This window comes from Leptosomus discolor, chromosome 10, assembly GCF_034619465.1.
Source record: "Leptosomus discolor isolate bLepDis1 chromosome 10, bLepDis1.hap2, whole genome shotgun sequence".
In the NCBI taxonomy this organism is placed as follows: Eukaryota; Metazoa; Chordata; class Aves; order Leptosomiformes; family Leptosomidae; genus Leptosomus; species Leptosomus discolor.
In genome coordinates, this window is record NC_141400.1 from 16,720,430 (window position 1) to 16,741,847 (window position 21,418).

The 21,418-nt window shown below is 37.9% G+C and overlaps 1 protein-coding gene across 3 annotated transcripts in view; it reads left to right on the plus strand.

The window, feature by feature from the left end:
• FAM13B (family with sequence similarity 13 member B) overlaps positions 1–21,418 on the plus strand; it is a 39,529-nt gene that overhangs the window by 11,494 nt on the left and 6,617 nt on the right. Inside the window, exons 6-16 of one of the 3 annotated variants that reach the window (XM_086471182.1) lie at positions 6,383–6,424; positions 7,440–7,595; positions 9,585–9,720; positions 9,959–9,992; positions 13,488–13,548; positions 14,326–14,380; positions 14,773–14,920; positions 17,475–17,540; positions 18,611–18,821; positions 20,638–20,767; positions 21,249–21,330. In XM_086471182.1, the coding sequence (XP_086327308.1) occupies positions 6,383–6,424; positions 7,440–7,595; positions 9,585–9,720; positions 9,959–9,992; positions 13,488–13,548; positions 14,326–14,380; positions 14,773–14,920; positions 17,475–17,540; positions 18,611–18,821; positions 20,638–20,767; positions 21,249–21,330 (1,121 nt within the window). Of the gene's footprint in view, positions 1–6,382; positions 6,425–7,439; positions 7,596–9,584; positions 9,721–9,958; positions 9,993–13,480; positions 13,549–14,325; positions 14,381–14,772; positions 14,921–17,474; positions 17,541–18,610; positions 18,822–20,637; positions 20,768–21,248; positions 21,331–21,418 lie in introns of all 3 variants that reach the window. The other 2 variants (XM_086471181.1, XM_086471183.1) reach the window with 2 other exon arrangements.

Here is a 21,418-nt window from a genome sequence, read left to right on the forward strand (position 1 = left end):
ATAAAAAGAATCTGAACATTGGTAGATGCAAACCCATTCTGTACTGTCTTTCCACCACTCCCTTTCAGTGGGAAATCCTGGGACTATTTCTTGCCCTGGGCTAGTGAGCAGGGATGTGTCCTTACCTGACCCTAATTCTTTTTTCTAAAGCTTTGAGATTTGTTTGTCCGGATTTTTGGACCGGTGCTAAATGAGGAAAGTACTGTCTTGTTTCACTAGATTATAGTGGAATATATTTTGTAAACAATTGTAATAGAAGACTCTGTAGGTGTGATTACTTCCTGAAAATATGCTAGAGAGAGAAAACACCAGGGACAGAGGAACTATATATGTGCAGAGGGGTAGTGGAGAGCAAGCGGGATAATATTGATCATTAATGACTCCTAGGTTGGAATTTAGAGGTTCAAGAAAGGCCTTTAGTTAGGAGCGATGTGGGGGAAATTTTTGAGTGCTTTAAAGGTGGCACTTTGTAAGTTTATATGTGAGACTTTGTCAAATGGGTTGCTTGCAAAAAAACCTGGCTTTGAGGGTCCAGAAAGTCTCCTTAATTTGAGTTAAAATGAAGACTCTGGGTACCCTATTTTGTGAAAGTTGACTTGCTAATGTATTTGTAAAACACCTGAAGATCCTTCTTCAGTTAGTTTAAACCCTGCCAACTAAATTTATCTTGGATGTTTTGTTGTTATAGCAATGTAGGAGTGACATGGCTGGCACCAATGCCCAAGTTGAGGTTTAATTTAACTGCTTTTTAGAAAAAAAAATATTAGAAAGATGCATAGAAAGCCAAGGTCTTGCATTGTCCAAACAGGTATGATGGCTGCTGAAGCTGGAGGGACCTGTGTTACCTGCCCAAGAGCCAGGCTCTGTAGAGGGATCTGTTTGGATAGGCCCTGCTGGTGGAGAGCTGTGGGCAACTTTGGAAATTGCAAAGTGTAAAACAGGCAGGAGCAGTGGAGTGGGAGTCAGCTGTTAATTAATGGGAGGTGCGTAACTTCAAATCGTGCTCCCGTTTGAGCGCTTCTTTGTGCTTGTTGTAATACACAGGTTTGTATTTTACTGGCTTGTAGTGCCCAAGTTTTTATTTTTAAGTCTGCTTTACTTGTACTTCGAGTTCACATTTTACGGATAGTGAATTTTACCTTTTCCTCTCTGCAGCCTGTGTTTGGTGTGGGCTTTGCATGTAAGAACTTGTAGGGAGGGGTGAGGAAGAATCTGTCACAAAAATGTGACTAAAAGCAGAAGAAATGCAGGGAAAATAAATCACAAGTAAGTTTACTGCCTAAGACCAAGTAGTGTCAAGAATGTAGATTCTGGGCTGAAATCTGCTCAGCTGCTTGGCTGCACACTTCCTTCTACTTCTGTTGCAAGAAGTTGTAAAATTGCACCATATAAAATAATGAAACGTAATTGGTTTGTAATTTAAATTATATTTTAATAGCTAATTATCCTTGTTAGCAGTAGAGCTGCCTAATTTTAGTTTGAGTTAGATTAAAAAAAAAAAGTTGCTGCAATTGGAATTTCTACAATTCCAGTTTCACTTCCAGTGAAAGTTTTAAAGCAATTTAACTATTCACAGGTATTTAGTTTCTTGTGGAATGTGTAAGTGCAGCAGTGGTGACAAACTCAACATGTTTGAGAGTTTAAATTTGATAGCCTGAAGAGAAAAACATTTTTGCTCAATGTTTAGGGTTAATTAAAAATTAATAGGCATTAATTACGGTTGGAATTTTACATAATTTGTGGGGAAGGATAAGGAGGAATCCTATATAAGAAGAAAGAGAATTTTGACTGTAAAACCAGAACAACTGCAGGAAACGTTTTAAAAAAATAAATTACAGAGAATGAGAAAGTATGCTGTATTAAACTTTTAACCACTATAAATACTGTAAATATTTTTCTAAACGTAAAGGCTTTCATGCTATGCATTTGATGGCCTTCTATTGTTTTATTTTCTTGATGTAAAAAAAAAATAAAAAAAGCAAATGTTAATGCAGGTTTTTTGGGATGTTTGTTTTGACATAGAGCCTGCAGCAGCTTATAAAGGAAGGAGGAGAAGTAGATCTTAAACGTGATGGTTGCAGTTCCTTAACCTGGAGTTTTGTTGCTTCTTTGCTGTTACAAGATTTTGGGAACCAAATATCTGTATATTTTGGTCTCTCTGGAGAGAAGGAAAACAACGCTGAGGTTGCATGTACTGCATGTTAGAGATTGGTGATCTTGATTCGTACGACAGGGGGTAGATGACCTTCCTTCTAGTTATTTGGACTGTAACTCACTTATAATTTTGCTCACTACCTTTTTTTTTTTTTTTTTACTCCTTCTGTTTGTTCTTTCTGAAACACATGACCTACCTGCACTGCATGGTGTTAATTTGACTTTGAGTTAGGGAGATCTGCTGAGAATGTAGATAATCATTAATGCAGTTTGATTTAGTGACTGCTTGAAAATGGTATTTAAAATAAACCTGTTGAGTGATCTTTAAGCCCAATAGCCCTCGGGCAGCATTTGTTGCGCAAGGGTCCACATTGTGTGTGTGAAGGAAACACCATATTCTCCGTTATCAGAAGCCTTTTCACCACCGCTCTTTAGGTTTTGCTGTCCTGACTTTTCTCCAAAAGAATTCCTGACTCAGCATTGCAGCTGACTTTTAAGACCTGCTGTTGAAATAATCACTTTAGAATCCTCCTTTATCATTATTCCAAATTTTTCATCGTTGTGCTTTGCCAAGGGGTATTTGCTTTACTTTTTGCAGTTCATCTCCAATATTGTCAGTCAGAAGCCTCATATAAAAACTGTTGATACATTCTTTGGGCTTTTCAAAATTATATGTGTAAAAATACGAGACATGACAAGTAGTAAGTGCTGCAGAGAGTTTGCTATGTCTATATTAAATGCAGCGACAAAGGCGACATCCTCACTGGTCGTGTGGTATTTTTGTCAACCCTTTTTTTTTTTCTGTTAATTAGCTCTGATCAGTGACAGAGAGGCAATAATGTTAACAGCAACAAAGTGAGGCTGAGCAAACACATAGAAAAAATACTGTTTTCGTTTAGTGCTCTCTTTAGCATCCAGATACTTGTCCCTACCTCCATCCTAGAAAATCTGGGAACAACATGTTAGGAAAGCTTTCCAGTGTTGATTGGGCAGCTTATTGTCAAGAGTGACCTCATGTTGCAGTCTATTTCTATTTAGACTGCAGGGTTTAGTGCAGCACTCCAGAAGTACTGTCTGACACACAGCCATTGAATCCCGGCAAGCAGCATGCATAACCAGCAGCCCACATCACGCTTTGCTGTTTTTCAAATGAAGCACTTTTACGTGAAGTGCTCATTTGGGATAGCAAAAATTATCAGAATGGCCTGTAAAGTTCTGCTGCACAGGTAAATATTCGAAAGGAAAATGTTGCTTTGCTATGATTGCAAATAAGTTGGGTTTTTTTTTAAGTTTAAAATTATGTGAGATTAAATGTATTTCTGAGAGTGTTAAATGAAATAATGTCACAATTGATTTTCTTTTAAAACAAGAAATAAGAATCTGTGTACAGGCAGTAAATTACCAAGAAAAAACTGAAATGTTTTATCTCTAGTGAATGTATTTTCTATCTTAAGATATCTTTTACCGGGACTGTTTATGGGTAGAGAGACAGACAGTGCAAAAGGGATTCTCAGGAGAGGGTTAGCATTATGAAACAAAGATGTTTACCTTTCTGTGTCTTGCTGTGTCATGCTGCGTTAAGGCTCTGTGTAGCAGTGTAAATTACAGCTTTTAAAAAGTATCCTTGAACTGTGGTACCTCGGTGCGGAAGTTGCAATGGATCTTCAGCTAAGAGCGATTGACACATTTCTTTCAAAAAGTGCTTAATTGCTGAAGTGATTAGCAGATGTAAGGTAATTCTTTAGGTAGTAAGAGGATTCTTAAGGCTTTGCAATACTGCTGATTTATGCACATCTTTTGCTGAGTACCTCTAATGCATCTAAAGGTGTTTAATAAAAGCACTGGTGAACGATCCTGCGCTGGGGGCTGAAGGTTATGCAGCAAGATGGAAAATTTTGTTGTGAACCATGTCGGAAATATTTTGGATTCTTTGGAGATGAGTTCGATTCTCCCCACTCTTGACACAGTTCCTCATTGTCTCAAGTGGTAGAATAAAAGGATTCCAGGTCATCATAGTTTCCTATAAATAGTGTTTGTACTTGTACCCTTGACTGGATTTCTTTTGCGCTCTCTTACAAGTAGAGTGTTGCAGTGTTCTGTGCTCAGATTGCCTTTTTGTTTTCTCCTCCCAGTTTGTCCTAGGAGTGACTGGTTTATGGTAAATTGATTTCAATGTATACAAATATGTATTAGTACTTTTAGAACATAAGCATACCTTTTGTAATGCAGCTTTTGTGGAACTTCCTGAAAATACTGAGATCAGATACTTAAAACTACATTTTTTGTGTTTTGAAATCTTGTGTTTTCTTTGCTGAGATTCTTGCTCATGCTCCTCCTCTCTTTTATCTTGTTCATGATGCTGAATTTATTCACAGCTTCATGTCTTCATTCTTTTAAGTATTTCAAAACAAAATCTGTTTATCAGAAAACTGTACAAGTAGTAGGGCTGTGCTGAACTTCTGTGCACAGAAATATCACTGAAATGTAAATATCTCAAGCTGTAAACTTTTTCTTACTTTTCTTTGAAAGAAAAAAAAACCCAAATGCCAGTGTGTTCACCCTCAGTTATTTGATCCAGCAGCTTTGAAATTAGTGACTACAAGATCTGGCCATGTGGCAATGTTGAAATAGTTTAGAGCTGCCTGTTCTGTCAGAGCATGTGGAATAGATCTGCTTTGGTTTATGACCTAGGCAAACAAACACACACAGACACACAAACCAAAAAGAAGAAAAGAAATAAAAAAAGTCTGTGAGCACCTGCTTGTTCAGTTGTTACGTGGTGGTGTTTAAATACAGTGCACTCTGCTATTGGCTCAGTACGAGTCATCTAAGGCAAAAGGGCATAATTATTTTTAAATAAAAACTTTAACCACTTTCTTCCTTATCAGCTAGTGTTTAATTGAAAATCCTCTATTGCTTATATTTCATCTACTTAGAGGAAGGAAAAATAGAAAGTCTGCTTGAGATGGTCTAATTATCTTACTTCTCTGGTGATGGAACTGCTAATAAACTTGACAAGGTCTAACCAAGATACTCCTTGCTGTGTTAGAACTGTTCTTGGGTAAGCAGAGAGACTGTCTAGGTGTTTTAGTGCAAGCAAGGCTAATATTAGCCAAAACTGTCTCACAGAGGTGGTACCTGTTCATTTTTCCAGTGGAGTAGCAAGCTCCCTCATATTTCAGAGTTTTACTTTATGCATTCATGAAAATAATACTTAAAATCAACTTTGGCTGCCAACACTGTTCGTGCATGGTAAAGAGTAGACTAAAATTCTGGTTTTTTCAGCTTTTTTGAGCTTAGTTATGTATAATAGGAAGAAAAAGCACTGGTTTACCTCCCTCCCCACCTCCTAGCTGAAATGGTTAGTATTTATTTTTTTCCTGAATAAGATGTGCAAGTTGCAACTTGTCGCTGTTTACAGTAGAGTTTTCTTTTATTTCATTCTTAGCATATTTACTTTCACTTTGGCTAAAATTTAAGTATTCTGTTTATCATGAGAGAATTTTGATCAGATTAATGGATATTGTAGAGGGACCACATACACATGAGTTAACTTACTCGAACTTACTTGTGTTGGTTACACTGATTTCCACTCTTCCACCCCGCACAGGAGTTCAATATTCTAGGCTGAAGTGGCTTGTGCGAGGAGCTTTCCCAACGCTCTGCGAATGGCTAGCTTGTGTCTCAGAACCTCTGGGAAGTACCTGCCGCGCACTTGGGATGTAGCTCTGCTTGGAGAGCGCTGCAGATCTGTTGAATGTTGCAGAATAAACGTATACAAGTCTGACAGGCAGGGGAGAACCTCTATGAATTGCAACTGTGGCAGAGTAATTTGGAATTTGCTTTAGGCAGCAAGGTTAAAACCTGCATTCTTAAGCAGGGTGTCAGGAGATCTTTGGAGACTAAGTGACTAGTATTTCCCATGGGAAAGACTGTACATCTGCGAGCTTATAGCTTCATAACATACTGAGTATTGGCTCTTGAGAGACAGAAATCTGCATAACTACTTCTGCAACTTTCTGTATTATGATGACATTTTTGAAGATTCTTCATCTAAATAATAAGGGAACTGCAAATAAGTGTTTTCTTTACATATTTATTCTACCTTTATTAGCCATATCACATGCAGCTTTTAAGTATTTTCGAAGTTGCTTTCTGTTGACTTCGAGACTTTTATTTAGTGTGATAAGTTTTTGCATTACATTAACTTATTTATTCTTTATTGCAGTGCTCATATCTCTCCCATAAGTATCTTGCCAGCCTCTGCAGAGTAAGTATAATGAAAATATAAAATGTTTGAATTGTGCTGTGTCTAGAACATGCATAGAAGATATATCTTCTTTCAAGAAAAAGAAATTAGTAGGTTTTATGATTACAGTTCTGAATAAACATGTTCTAGTGTGAAGTATTTCACTTAATGCCATTAAACACTAATGCAGGAAAAACCTCGTGTCTGTCAGTGTTGTTGACTGCAGAAACATGAGAGCACAGTATGCTAGAATCTAGATTCCAAAACACTTTGGTTTTATACTGAGATAAATTAGAGGTGTTTGACTTCAAAAATATGATAACATTCGCGCTGTGTGTTTTGCACCACTTCTAGTTGTTAATATTGAGTACAGGTCAGTGGAACTGTGTGTACAAACGTGTACACAATTCCAGAGTTAAAAAAGGGGTAAAATAGTTTTAAGGTTTCTTTTTATAGGCCTAGTTGTGTATTTTGGATGAGCTGGCTAAGAAGCACTCAATAGAGTAGTTAGTCTGTTTTCAAAGAATGCTGTTCTGCTCTTGATGTATGTTTGGGAATATCCCATGTCCTTCATCGGGTACTTGCTCGTGGTCTCTGCTGTTTGTTGGCTCTTGCCTTTAAGATTACAGCCCTGGTCAGGATTACAGCCAGCTGTGCTGAAGTGGTGCCTGCTCCAGGGTTAACTCTGACCTGTTACAGACACAGGATTTTACTGTCACGTTAATATATTGGGCTTTTATAAGTTTTTGTGTATAGTTATTAAAAAGAAAAAAGTTAGTCATTGTAATGCATTGATTACTCTTAAAATAATTTTAGTAGACTTCATAATACTTTATGTAAACCTTATGAAATAAAAGATAGTAGGTGCAGTAATTTCCACTGCCTTTTGGGAAAAGTTAGTCTCTCTTTGCCTTGAAGTGCTTGTCATCAAAGATTCCTGTTGTGTGTAGAGTTTGTTACCTCTGCCTTTCTGCAGAGTTGATCAATGCAAAAAGAGAGTTCTTAATAGGAATTTTCTGTCTTTTTTTCTTTTTAGCATTTTAGAAAGAACAATTAGAGCAGCTGTGGAACAGCACCTTTTCGACCTGCAGAGCAGCTTAGATAATGATCTTAAACATATACAGCAGCAGCGACTGGGCTGTAACAATGAAGCAAAAAATCCCAGCGGGGATGAGGAAGGATCTAACAACCAGTAAGATTTTGTTGTATCTGTAATGAATTCTGTAGGATTGTATATCTTAACTCTTCCAAAACAAACCACCCCAATCCCCCACCTCAACTCAAAGCAGAAGTTAAGACTTTTGCTATTAACTTCAATTTATCTCATCTTTTAATCCAAATTGACTTCCATCAGTTGCCAGTAATCAACAGCTCTTGAAGCAAATATTTTGAATTGATCTTATAGTTAAAAATGTTGTGAGGTGTAACTGCCTCACTGCTGACTTCTGTGCATGTAGCATACGAACTTAAATTTACCCGAGTGCTTTCGTTCTTTTCTCACTGATGTTACTTACGACACAGTTTTACCATATGAAAGCTATTGCAGATGCTGTTTCAGTTTTTTTACCCTGTCTTTCCATGTCAACATAGCTATTTTACTGCTTGGTTGTGAGTGTTAATGAAACAGTTAAAAATGGATAGAATGAGCACTGTGGGTCTATTTGCATAGAGTTTCAGCCTCATTTAATCAGCTTTTATTTTTATTGTAAATCTTGCTGTGTTATGAGTGTAACGATTGCCACAGCAGCATTGAAAAGCTGGTGTATTTTGGTGCTTTATTAAAAATAAATAGTCATGATTAATACCCAGATTCCTAAAACGTGTATTTAAGTTGGACTTCAGTACCTAAATTCCTTTGTTGCTCAGAGTCTGAATTACGTGAAGTATTCAGCCACTCAAATGCTATTTTCTAAATTGTTCAATCTTTACTGTTTTTTTAAAAGTCTTATCTGTGACAAGAGGTCAGACTGAAGTTAGCAGTTGATCGTAAAAGTAATAATCATTGCTGGTAATGATCAATTAAAACTGAGTTTTAGTGTTAGAGAATGAATGTCTTTGAAGTTAATTTATAAGTGAGTAATCGCCTGAAAGACCTGTTGTAGCCGATTTCCTTCAGTGACAGTGTCAGTGCTGTAAAGGCTGGCTGACTTCACAGGAGCGGGGGCTGAAAGTACCATCACTGCAGGTTTGAGACCAATATAGGCTTCTGGCACAGAGACTGTTTCAAATGCTTCTGATCATCATTCCACCGTGGATTAACCGTAATGGAGGATACATGATAGTGTTCTTGAAAGAGGTCGTCTGGGTCCTTTAAAGCAGTGCTGCCAGCAGCCTATACACGAGGCAAATGCAGAGTTCAATGAAGAACAAAAAATGCAGAGATCCAGTGCAAATTTCTCAGAAATAACTTTAAATGATTGTGGGATTAAGGAAAACAGGTTAAAGTGTTCATTTCTGAACCATCCTGTTTAGTATCTATATATCGGAGAGTGGAGGAGCATTTTTAAAAGTAATTTGGAATTCCTTGCCTTCCTTCTCCTCACTCACAAAGAAGTCAAAGGTTTGTGATGAATTACAGAGTCATGTGGTAACAGGGATGGTGGCATGTAAAGAATATATGGACATCAATACAGTGTAAGTTTACTTTTAATCTGGTTGTACTGTTACAAGCCTTAAGTTGAATTCTAGGGAGATAAATGTTAGAAATAATAGGATTTCTCACTGGAGGGGAACGTAGTGGTACTAGCTATAAACAAGCTGGCTTCAGCATTGAGAGGAGCGCAGCCACAGTAGCTTCATCGTGTCGCGGCAGTTGCACCATGTCATTGCTTCTGGATGTTGGCTCTTTCATTCCTTAGGGCAGTGCATGGTAACTGGGGGGTGTATGCCTGACCCTTAATACAAGAGTCAAATAAATACATTTTAATATGTATTAATATCATGTACTGTTGTAGGAAACCTCAGAGGTACATATAAACAACATAATTAAATTTGCCTACAGGTGATTGAAATTGTAGATATTACCAGGATCTTTGGTCAGAATAATTTTACAGGAAAAAAAATCCCTGATGTTTGATACTGTTTAAGGGGGCAGGGGGAAAAGTGCAGTGTTGTTTGGTGTTGTTTTTTTTTTTCTTTTAAATGTGGAACAACAGGTTGCTAAAGTCTTTCTGTTCTTCAGGAATGATGTTATTGAAGATAATGACGCTGGTAGCAGTGAGAACACAGGAGACTGCTCTGAAGTATTGGTTTGCACTGATTTAGACAGTGCAGTGATGAAACATGATACTGTAACTGAGGAAGAAGAAAGCGTTCAGGTGAGCAGAAGAGCCTCCTGTATATGAAAATGATAAATTGCTGTGACTTCAGCAACGTGCGTTAGAGATCCACGTTTTCCTAATGGCTCTGACGTAGCCCCACGTGGTGCGGTGGCTCTGTGCAGTTAATCACCTTCTCTGCCGTGGCCGTGTTGTAGGCTTGCACAGAGGAACTTTTGTTTACTTTGGTGCGACTTGTTTGGACCCTGACTAATGTTTTTCTGTTGGTCTTCCACAGGTACCAGCCCTTCCTTCTGCTCAGGTAAGTCAGGGTATCAGCAAGCACAGCACTGGTTTGAATAGCATCTGTATTAGTAAGGGCTTCCTGAGGAGCAGAAGGTCTGGAGCGGTGACTGTAGCATAGCCCACAGTTAGGTCACACCTTTTGCTGTATCAAGGAAGAGTAGACTCTGCAGCCTCTTGACTCTGCTTGTGCTAGGAGGCATGGTTTTGTAATTAGCTAATTACAGCCTTTTCTCAGTTTCCAGTTTCTTTTGTGGTAGGCATAGATGTCCTGTTCTTTTCAACACATCTGCATCTTCTTTCTAGTTTAAAGAGGTTCTGTTACTTCTCCTTGGACCTCTTTGCCTAGATATTTGACTTCTGCTATGCTGATAGCTCGTGTCCCTCCATATTGAAGTGTACACTTAGAATTCTTACACTTGAGGTGTTCAGCAAAAGAAAAACGAAAGAAAATTAGACTTGTGACCTCCTGAAGAGATTCAACACTCAATATTGTAATCTGGAAAAGTATCGGGGTTGACCATTTGTATTCTGAAGCAGGAAAATCTGTCTAGAGTGCTGCCTGAGCACATACTAGGATGTGACGCCAACATGCTTGTAAAAATAAAATATTTAGTTGTATTTTTTTAAAAAACCTGTTTTGCTCAGAAAATACAATGATACTTGAAGTTGCTATTAAAGTTCAGAAAGTAACTGAAAATGTAAGCAACAAACTGTCAGATGGTCAGGTGTTGTAGATGTAATTTTGTCATTGCTCTTATGCATTATGCTTGAATTGGACAGCTTCATGTCCCTGAAAGAAGCAGGTATTATGTACAGTTTGAATGGAAGCCCAGTATTGTAGCAGCTGCAAATGTTGAAATAATTGTTCGCCCTATACAACAAACATTCCTCAGCTTTGCTTTGAGCTGCAAATTATTAGATCTTCACACAATCGAGTGTGAAGGTCTGTGGTATGTATGGCCTGAATTTGTAATGATGGCCGGTACCAGTGCTTTGCATTAGCGAGCAGACATCAGTCTCTCCTTCAAGGTGTCTTCATGTGATCCAGCAATGCTGTAAAACGTGTGCTGACAAAAATGAAATCAAATATAGCAGTAATAGGCGAGAGAATATAGTTCCTGCCACTCTGTATGAAGTAGGCCATACGCAGCTGTCGAATAAGCACTTCCAATGAAAAATTTGTATCTATGGTTGCTTATTTATTTGGTAGAACTTTTGTTGTCATACATCTCAGTGATGAATTCTGTGGGTAGAACATGCATAGAGAACTTTCTACAGTCGTTTTTAGCTTCTTGCCTGTGAGTCCATAAATCTTTCTGAGGGTTTCCTGAAAGATAACTGGATAAGCAAACCTATTGTTAGTAGACTTAAATTAACTAGAAGAATTTAATGGGTCTGTGAACTTGAAAAGATAGACATGGATGCCTTAGCATAGTGAAACGGTGAGTCTTGTCTGGAATCCATGTTTTTATTAAAACAAAATGTCATGGTAGCACTTTTCACTATTGTAATGTAGTCTTCTCCTAGCCTTCTGTTTGCTCTCATGGGTCTCAAATGACTCTTGAGTCACTTAACAAGCCAAAGTTTTCAGTTGTTTCTGCTAAACTAGCATATTGGTTTAGAATCCCATTCTGTAAGTTAAAATGTCACAGAATGTACTAATTGTCCAGGTTCTTTCCTGATGCGTTAGTGCCGAATCTTGTTATAAAAATATTATTAGATTGTTATCCTATAGCGCAAAATGCACAAAATATGGTAATTTGGCAATATTTTTTCCCATTCAGGTGACTACTGTGTTTGTGCTTTGTTGAAGGTATAGGGTAGAGGTCCATATTTCTCCCATAAGCCTTTTTCTGACTGGCTACTTTAAGTCTTATTTTATTTGTAGTATTTGTTTTAGGTTTTCAGTCTTTTGATAACGAAAGCCTTCAAAAGCAATAGGGAGCGAGTTTCCCGTATTGACTCCTAACACTTCACCTCCTGCTGACTTCCTGGTTAGAATATACACTGAGTTTTAGAAATCAAAACTCAGAAAATACGAATGGAGATGGAGAAACAAAAATTGCAAATCAGTAGCTTTTCAGTGGAGTTCCAATGTTTCAAAGAACAGCTGAGAAATGTGAATTACGCTTTATGCAGTATGTGCGCTTAGGGGTTCCAGGTGCATTACTGTGCAAAGAGTGTAAAGGGGAACATGATGCTTGGGAGCGCATGGGCATGTATAGATGGGCTTCTGATGTCATACCTGATGTCATTCATGGCCTTTTTTGCTTTTTGATACCTTTCTGCCCATTGGTATCAGTGGTGAGGTGGCATTCTGGGGTGAAGTTTTGTTTTGTCAGTGTTAGCTTCTACCTTCAGGTTCATACACCATTTCCAATGTTGTTGGAGAGTTGTGTCTTTCAGGGAGATTTTAAAGGGAAATATCCTGATTCTTCTGTATGAAGGGAGTTTGAGAGGGACCTGTAGGGTTGTAGGAGATGAAGGATGTGCATGTGAGCTCTCCTTTGGGTCTGAAATGGAAACTGAAGCAGGTGTTTCCACAACTACAGTAAGTGTGACTGTGTGAGACTTGCACAGCTCATCTCCAGGGTGGAAGTTACCTGCTGGAGTGTGACAAATGCACCGTAATTAAAAATTGTTTCCCTGAATTGGAATTTGAGATAACATAAACAGAACAATGGAGTTTTGTCTGATAAGGGCAAATATTAGTGTCAACAGTGTAAAACTGGCAACTGTTACGGGTATTTGAACTCTCCAAGTAACTATTTTATATTCAGACATTTTAAAGATTATTTGTGAGAACTTCCTGAATTCTGAGACCAGATGTAATCTGGTATTTTAAAATGACATATTTTATATTTAAAATTTCTTACATTCCTGCAAATAAGACTTTTTGAAGAAATCAAGTACTGGGCTTTGGGGTAAATGCTTAAAGTAGTCAATCTTCCGCTGCCAACGTTTAGTGAACAAAATAGTGACTTGTATTCATCCAAACTTGTTTTGTGAGATGGTGTCATAGAAATGCCAGCATTTCTTCATCCCTTTCCAGTTCTGTTGCTGCTTTATTTAGTAACAGGGATTAGTAGCTCCTTTTAGAAAGTCTGTCAGACTTGTTTCATTTCATACATGCTGAGCACAAGTCTGCATCCAACTCGGTTATTTTCAAGGCTGGGATATACTTACTGCCGTGGTTTTAGTTACACCAAACCTCATGCTATGATTGACAATTTGTAGAACTGTTGGTGTTAATATTTAAAAGAAATAATAAAAAATTGGTTTGCCTGAAGATGGACGGTCATTGACTGCCTTCTACTGATTAAAACACCCCTGATTACTGGCCTTACTTTAGATGTGAAAAGATTGCATGGTTAAAAAGTGTGATTTTCACCCCCACACAAAAAGCTGTGCTTTTAGTTCTTGAGGGATTTTTCGTGGTCAGTAATGATTACACCAATGTTTTTAGCTGAGAGTGCCATTCCCAAATCTTTCTAAATACACTTTTTGCCAACAGGCTGCAGATGTGTTACTGAAATCGTGTGATGAAGATGCAGATGTTGGTGGAGAAACTAATAGTGAAAGGTACGCGTTTTTCTTTGTCACTTACATGGCAGAATGAGGAACTGCAGTTCTGAACAGCTGAGCGTACCAAACGGGTGATTCGTGAAACACGGTGTAACGTAAGGGAGGTGAAACTAAACATACAGCTTTTCATGTCTGAAAATAGAGAGGATAAGATGAAGTTACCTTTTTATGAGGATGATATAAAAGGTGTGGAACTTTATGCACTTAAAATGAGAAAACAAGTGCAAGTCTATATATGATACCTGTCGTGGGTTTTTTGTTAACAACCCTATGTTCTGGGGAAGAGAAATGGAAGAAGAAAAAGTTATTGTCTTTAAGATATTTTGGAATATTTTATTGCTCTTAATGATTGAAGAATTAATGCTGGAAATAGTGGCTAGCCAGAAGACTTTAAGTTCATTTGCAGTTTGAGTTCAGCACTGATTGAAATTTCAGTTTGAGTTCAATTGACTTTTAAGATATTTACTCCTAGTTTGAGAATAAAGGTCTGAGCTGGTTTTATTTCCAACTTGGTTGAAGTCCAGATGTTGTTTACATGCTTCAGCTTGAAATTTCTGGGTGAAGACCCAAGTGGGGAGGGTGTGAGGGCGTGGGGAGGAGGCAATGTGACTTTTGCTACCTAGAGTTTTAATTGTCATTTTAAGGAAATACATTGCATATCTGCTAAAACTGGAGAGGGTGTGTAAGAATGAAATGTAGAGGGAGTGTATAGTATTTACTGTCCATTAAAAACTTGCGTTCAGAATGGTAACTAGGTCTGTGTCTTCTTTTTAGGCAAAATAGTATATTGCTTGGTGGCAATGATAGAATATCTTCAGAGATGTTTCTGGTAAGACGATGGTTTCATTTACATACAGATAGACAGCATCTTATGAACTTATATGAGATACAGATATGAAGGAAAACCAATAAATTTAGCTTTTAAAATCTTATGTTGGTTGGCCTGCTGCAAGGATTGCAAAACCTCTGTTAGGGATCTCATCATCTCACTTCACAGAAAATTTTGGCACAGAGCAGACTTACACCTATGCATCTTGTGTGAGGAATGTTTTGTAATGCAAATAATTGACTACTGCTGGGGGGGAAGCTTGTTTATTCCTTGAGTTAGGAAAGAAATGTATTGGGTTTGGTTTCTTTTTTTCCCCCAGAAAATTTCCAGAAGTGCTGGAACTGGCACTGATTAGGTACCTGATATTGTTCTGTTCTGTTATTTAAAAACAGGATTCAAGTAGCAAGACTTGTGATCTTAATGCAAATACTGATCCAGAGGTGTCGGGGGATGGCAGCATTAATGTTTCTGAGGAAGCTCTGGGAGTCCAAGTACCACGTCTAGATCTGAAGAATGTAACTGATGGTGACAAATGGGAAGGTAATTTTCACCCTTTAGCTCACAAGATAGTTAGCTAGTACTGAGAAATAAAACATTTCACAAAGTAGAAGCAGCAGCCAACTTACACTGTTTTCTTTACTTCAGTCTGAATAATATGTTCCTGTACACATGGTAACATCGACCAAGCCATGGCATAGGTCCCATCTTGTTTCAGAACTATCTGCAACTTAATTAAGGACCTTAAAATCTGTAAAGAGAAAATAGTCGAAGGAGCAACTGAAGAAAGCAAAAAAGCATAAGTTTCATACTAGAGGGTTTTTGGGGTTTTTTATTTTATTTTTTTTTTTTTTTTAAAAGTGACTTATGGTTCCCAGGACCCTGAGTCTGTCATCCAAGTCCTTAAAAACACTTTCTCTGATTGTGTCCTATAGTTAATATTCACACTGTATCTTGTTTGTTTTGTTTTTTAAATGTAAGCTACTGAAGTTCTAATACTAGCTGAATTTGACTTAAAACTGTGAAACTACTAAACACAGCAATCTATATTTAATTTATTCTGACAACTCTGTTAGATGTTTTGTTTTAAAAATCGGGTATGTCAGGTGTTGATTTCCATGTCATTGGGCAGCTTGAAACAGCTCTAAATTTTCGAGTAAAAGTTACAGCTGTAGATGGATATTGTTTCTGTGCCCTTTCTCCCTTCATCCTTTGGATTTTAGGAAAAGCAAAATGAAAACATAGTTTTCTCTCAGACAGTATTCTTTGTTTGTGACCTTATTCTTCATGGCCTTCCAGGTTTAGCAAGCCCCTGAGCTTGTGACTTTACTGAACTTTGTTGCTGAAATGTCTGGTAGTAACTGTTTGACTGTTTTACTTGTGTAAAAACATAACCCCTTTGTAACCAAAGCAAAACACTCTTGTCAGTATCTTCTTTTCAAAGTACTTATGTTCTTATGTGTTCCTTATATTCTGTTTCCTCTGCCTAGTGTTGATATTCTGAATCATCACCTTAAAAGATGCATGTGGTATAGTTTGCTAAAATACTGTGAACTGTCACCTACAGTACAGTGACCACAGTCCACTTGTTTCCAATTGTAAAACCTTGCAAGTACAACTTGGTAGGTGTAGGACAGCTTTACTACACGGCAGTGAGGTTTTTTAACTTCCAACAGGCTGTTCCAGCTATTCTTTGTGGTGCCTGTGTCACCATCAAATGTTAGTAAGACACTGGTGACAAAGAATGACTGCACTTAACTTCTGATTGCTCTCTTGTGAATATTAAAACTTCTGAAATATGCCCTGGGAATGTACATAGTTTAAGAGTGCAGCATATAGTTGTAGCATGTCAGCACATAGAGCTTTCTCCTGAACCTCAGATGGTGATAACTTACTGTTAATTTGTCACCAGTGTTGACTTTTTTTCCAAATTAATTGCCTGCATGAATCCGTACTTCCCTTTTAACCCTTTTACAAATGGTGAGGTTTGCAGTTTGTGATTGGCATGCTAATACTAGTAAAGTGTTTGCTGGTTGGCCGCCTTGAGCCCTAGCAAACTGTACGTTCAGAGTAAGTCATGTTACAGAGAAGTGGATTTGCAGTTATCCAAAGACACCAAGTCCAGGTTTTCATTCTTGTTGCCCAAGTTAATAACTTTAGATAGTTTTAAAAAAAAATCTGCTTATGTTCTCAGTGTTTTATTTACATTAATTGCTTATTTGCGCATTACATTTTGTTGCATCCTCTGTTAATCTGGTTCAATATGTATTCTCAGAAGGTTTGTGGCTTCCATTTTCATTATTTCCTTAAACCTTCTCATAAAAGTTTCTTTGGTTTTACTTGCCCAAGTAGCTTTATGACTCTTACTTTGAGAAGTAGCATATCTGTATATGAATTTATAGTTAAGCTTCTCAGTGGTAAAATCATGATATTTTGCAAGAGGTGTTATTCCATTGCAAAGTATTTTAACTGGCTGTTCTTCTGTCCTGTTGAGAACGGTTGTTACGATCTCAGCCTTCCAAGGCACTGCAAGTCTTTGTGGCATTCCATTGAGGTAGATTGGCTTTGTAAAGAAATCCGTACTAGTCCAAATCTTGTTACAGGTCTATGTAACAGAAAACTTAAAGGCCTGTAACCAACAGTTCTTGACAATGAATATCAAATGCTTGCTAGACTAAGGCAAAAATGCAGATCAGTTAATTTATATTTCTGAGTCTTTTTTCTGCATTTGCCCTGCTTTTTGGAAATCACCACCATCTCTATTTATTTACAAGCTCTGAGCAAAAACATATTTAGAACTTGTCTTTTGTTGATGTGAGGATGCATGAGACTCTTACTAAACTACAGTAAGTCTTTACTATTCCTGTGTCAGTTCTTTGGAAACCTGTTCAGTAAAAAGTTCAAATTCGCTAAGGGCTGAGCATCCTTACCTGCCACTGAAACTGCTTGGAATCTGAGAGTGCTCAGGGCCTGGCCCAAAAGATGGGATGTTTTCCCCTGGTACTGTATCTTCCTGCTTTACATGTTATGTATAGTTTGTTCTGACTGTGCTGTGTGTTCACTTTAGTATTTTTGCCATTCTTTTTCATTTTATTAGCGCCATGCCCTATCACTTTTCCCCTCATTGATTTCAAAACAATGCATCTGCAGAGAGAAGGGGAGGGTAAGTATGGTTCGCCATACGTTCAGTTATCTGCCTTTTGATAGTTTATGGTTTGCTTTCTGACTAACCCTTCACCTGCTGTCCCTTATATCTTGGGAATGTTCGATCTGCAATTTTTTTGTTTACTTTTTTCTAAAAGGTCCCCTTCTTGTATCTTGTACTGTGTAAACAGGCAAGATTATAGCTTAAAAACAAAACCAAAAATCCCAATAACACTTAATAAATGTACAATGGAAAGCAGGTACAAGGGTTATTTTTTTTAAAGATTACTTTGTGGGTTTTATTGTTGTTCTGCACACTCTGAACCCAGTTTTCAAATTTCTGATTTGAAATGGAAAATACAGGCAATTCTATGAAAGGAAAAGGGGGGGGGGGGTTTAAAGTGCTTGGAAGGCCACGTCGACTTCTTGTTAGACAGCAAGAAAACCATATCTGAGAATTGTAAGGGATGTCAGCACCTAATTTTTTATAGGGATTTAAAAAAAAATTGATTGTTTTGGAATCCCCTGCCTAAAAGAAACCACCTTCCACAAATTAAGAAATCTCTTTTTCTCAGTGGTGTCAAGATGGATTTAAACTTAAAAACCCAACAACACTCCTTTAGAAAGACTTAAGCAAATGGGTATTGTACCTAAAGAGGTATTGTCAGGCTTACCTGCTTCAAAACCAAGAGGACAATCTTTCAAAGTGCATGCGTAAGGTATGAAAATTAATTTCCCCAGCAAAATATTGCGATGGACAATAAATATATTCTTCCAACTTTGGATTTCTGATAATAAGGCTCTTTTACCCTGTTGATCTGTTCAGAAATGCATACTCCCAAATACACTTTGAAAAAGGGATCCTAGTGTGCATACTTCATTTCAGTACCTTTTTCTTTCAGTTGTTATGAGACAGAATTTGTAGCTTTCTGACGTATTTCAATGTTTTTATTCACTTTGTGTATGACACCACATCCTTTATAGCATACAAGACTAAGCATTGGGTACATGTATTTGTTTCCTTTTGACTCTTGTTTATAATTCCGTTAACAGAAAAGTACCATTTTCTGTCCCTTTTTTATCTTCTAGATCCATTTCCTGCTTTCAAATCTTGGCAAGAGGACAGTGAATCTGGAGAAGCTCAGCTTTCCCCACAGGCTGGAAGGATGACTAATCATCCGCTGGAAGAGGACTGTCATCCGATATTGTCACATCGTAGTTTGGATTTTGGGCAAAGCCAACGTTTCTTGCATGATCCAGAAACGTTAGATTCTTCATCCAAAGCACTTTCTTTTGTTAGGTATGTATTTTAATGCAATTTGGTGGGTGTTGGGGCAGGAGGTGTTACTGCCAGTATGAAAATACAGCTGTTTAAGAGCCTTATGGGTTTTCACAGTATGAATTAATTGAAGACAAGGTCAAATGTAGCATTATACGGCTATTTGGCTGTGCTGCCTGCTCAGGAACTGCCGTAGTGAGTCAGACCAGAGGTTCACCTGGGGTGGTATCTTGTCTCTCAAAGTGGCCACTGGCAGATGATGAGGGAAAGAGTATAAAAATAGGGCGAGCTTGCACAGACTTCCCTGGCATTTGGTCAGGGCTTCTGACAACCTGCCGTAATGGCACTTCCTGGGCTGAAGATCATATTTATATCCTTTGTTTACCAGTCTTCACTGGGCTGCTGGTCTATGATTTTATGTAAGTTTTGGCCTTTTTTTTTGTTTGTTTGTTTTTTTGTTTCCAGTAGCATGAATATCTGTTTTCATATTGCATAATTTTGGATTTTTTTTGCATAGCATGTCATCCACTCACAGTAAAGAAAGCCAGGTTATACAAACTACTGCAGCTAAGTGGTGCAGTGATGTTCTGGGCAGATTCTTGATTTGAGCTGTGGAAAGCCTTCATTCAGAAGAGGTCTAGGAAAGCATCAGCTGTTAGAGGGAGAGGCAAGGCATAGCAGTACAGTGAAGAGGTGGGGTTCTTAATGCAGGTCTTTGCCTGCAATTTAGAGGATTGAGCCTGTTTAACCAAGTGTATGAAAGTGGAGTTGTGACTAAACAAGCTGCAAGTTATTTGTGTGACACTAGGCTGGGAGTGTGACCCTCCAAAACTGTAAATAACCTGTGCCCTGTACTGACTGCTACTGTTACAATAAAAGGTCATTTAAGAAGAATTTCCATGCTTGTTAGGGAAGAAATAATCTCGTAAAAATGAGAAAATCTGGAACAGGAGAGACCAAGCTTAGAGGTTACAATTCTCTCTCTGACAGATTTATTGATGCAAAAAGTTTTCTCCAGTTAGCCACAGAAGATGGCTGACAAGTACTGTTAAAATGATGCAGAAGACTGACCTGCAGAGAAGTGCTGATTGTAATAGCTGTTCTCGTCATCCTGAAACTAATAAGGATCTACATCTACACTAGTAGATTATTAGATTAGTATTTCTAATATCTTGAACTACGTAGATGTCACTAGCTGTGTTGAGGGATCTTTCAGTCACCTTGTGTGCTAAGTGTACAAGAAAATTCTCGTGGCCAGCCTTGAAATAAAAAGGCTTTTCACAAGCAGCAAATGTCAAGGAGCTGAACAAGTGCAAAAAGATGATTTAACACCAGAATCACATACTCTAGAAATACATTAGTAAGGCCAACAGATGGTGTAGATGCTTTTTAGATAAGTATCTCAAACTTGCTTAAGACAGTTAAGTGGAGCTGTCTAATTACCAAGGATCGTTCAGTGGTAGCTTCCAGCCTAGGCTTTCCTCTGTGCCCAATACTTCAAGTAGTTCTGAGTTTCTGGTAACTTAGGGAAGTAGCCTAGCCACCAGAACTGTTGTAATGACAATGTAGTTAATGGTACGTTAGTTTATTGCACCTGAATTTCAAATGCTGTTCTTCTGTTAGGGGTATTAATGAAATTAGAGAGGAAAAAATTACACATCACATCTTGAAGGCAGCCGATCAAAGCATTTTGATTCAGTAAGTAAATAGCTCTTGTCTGAAAACCTGAAAAGAATGGATTATGAACTGGAGAAAAAAATTGAAATTAGTCATCTGTTATTCAAATATACAAGTTGTTTGTACTCGTTTAATTATTTAAATGATGTTTTTAATACAGAACACGAAGAGCATCCTTTAGCACAAAAGATGACAAAAGGGAAGACAAGACACCGTATCAGCTTGTCAAGAAATTACAGAAAAAAATAAAGCAATTTGAGGAACAATTTGAAAAAGAGAAAAACAGTAAGGTAAGTTACCACTTAGGCTTTCACTCAGGGTAAAGGGACTGCATGGTAGAGCTAAGTTACTTTTTGTAGTTCATCGCTGGGTAAGTGTGGGTTCACAAATAAGAATAATGTTGTCACATGCTGCTGCCTGCAACAGTGAAGTGAGCAACAGCAGTACTAGAAAATGGGCTGTGATGCCTGAGCCCAAAGAAGGGCAGACAGTGACATTTATGCAGTGAGACTGGGGAGGTACCAGATGTGTGGAGAGACAGAAGCGTCTTGCTACGCTCTGGTTCAGCTTCTGATGTCTCGTTTCAAGTTTGTTTTTACAAGTGCTGTCCCTTACGTTGGCACTGAGGTCTGATCTGGTACTAAGAGTGGCATCCGTGTTACTAGTCACATTTACTGTCACAAACATTACCAAATCTTGAAAGAACTAATTGTAAATAAGATTCAGTGTGTGTGTTTTTATAAAATGTAGTTTGTTTGCATTACTTTTCAGCCCTCCTATAGTGATATCGCAGCCAATCCGAAAGTTTTAAAATGGATGACTGAACTTACCAAGTTGAGAAAGCAAATAAAAGGTAAGGGGTGCTACGGTTTCTGGTTTTCTACAAACACCAATTATCTACATGGCTAAGATGGCTAAGTCATTCAGTAAAATTCCACAAG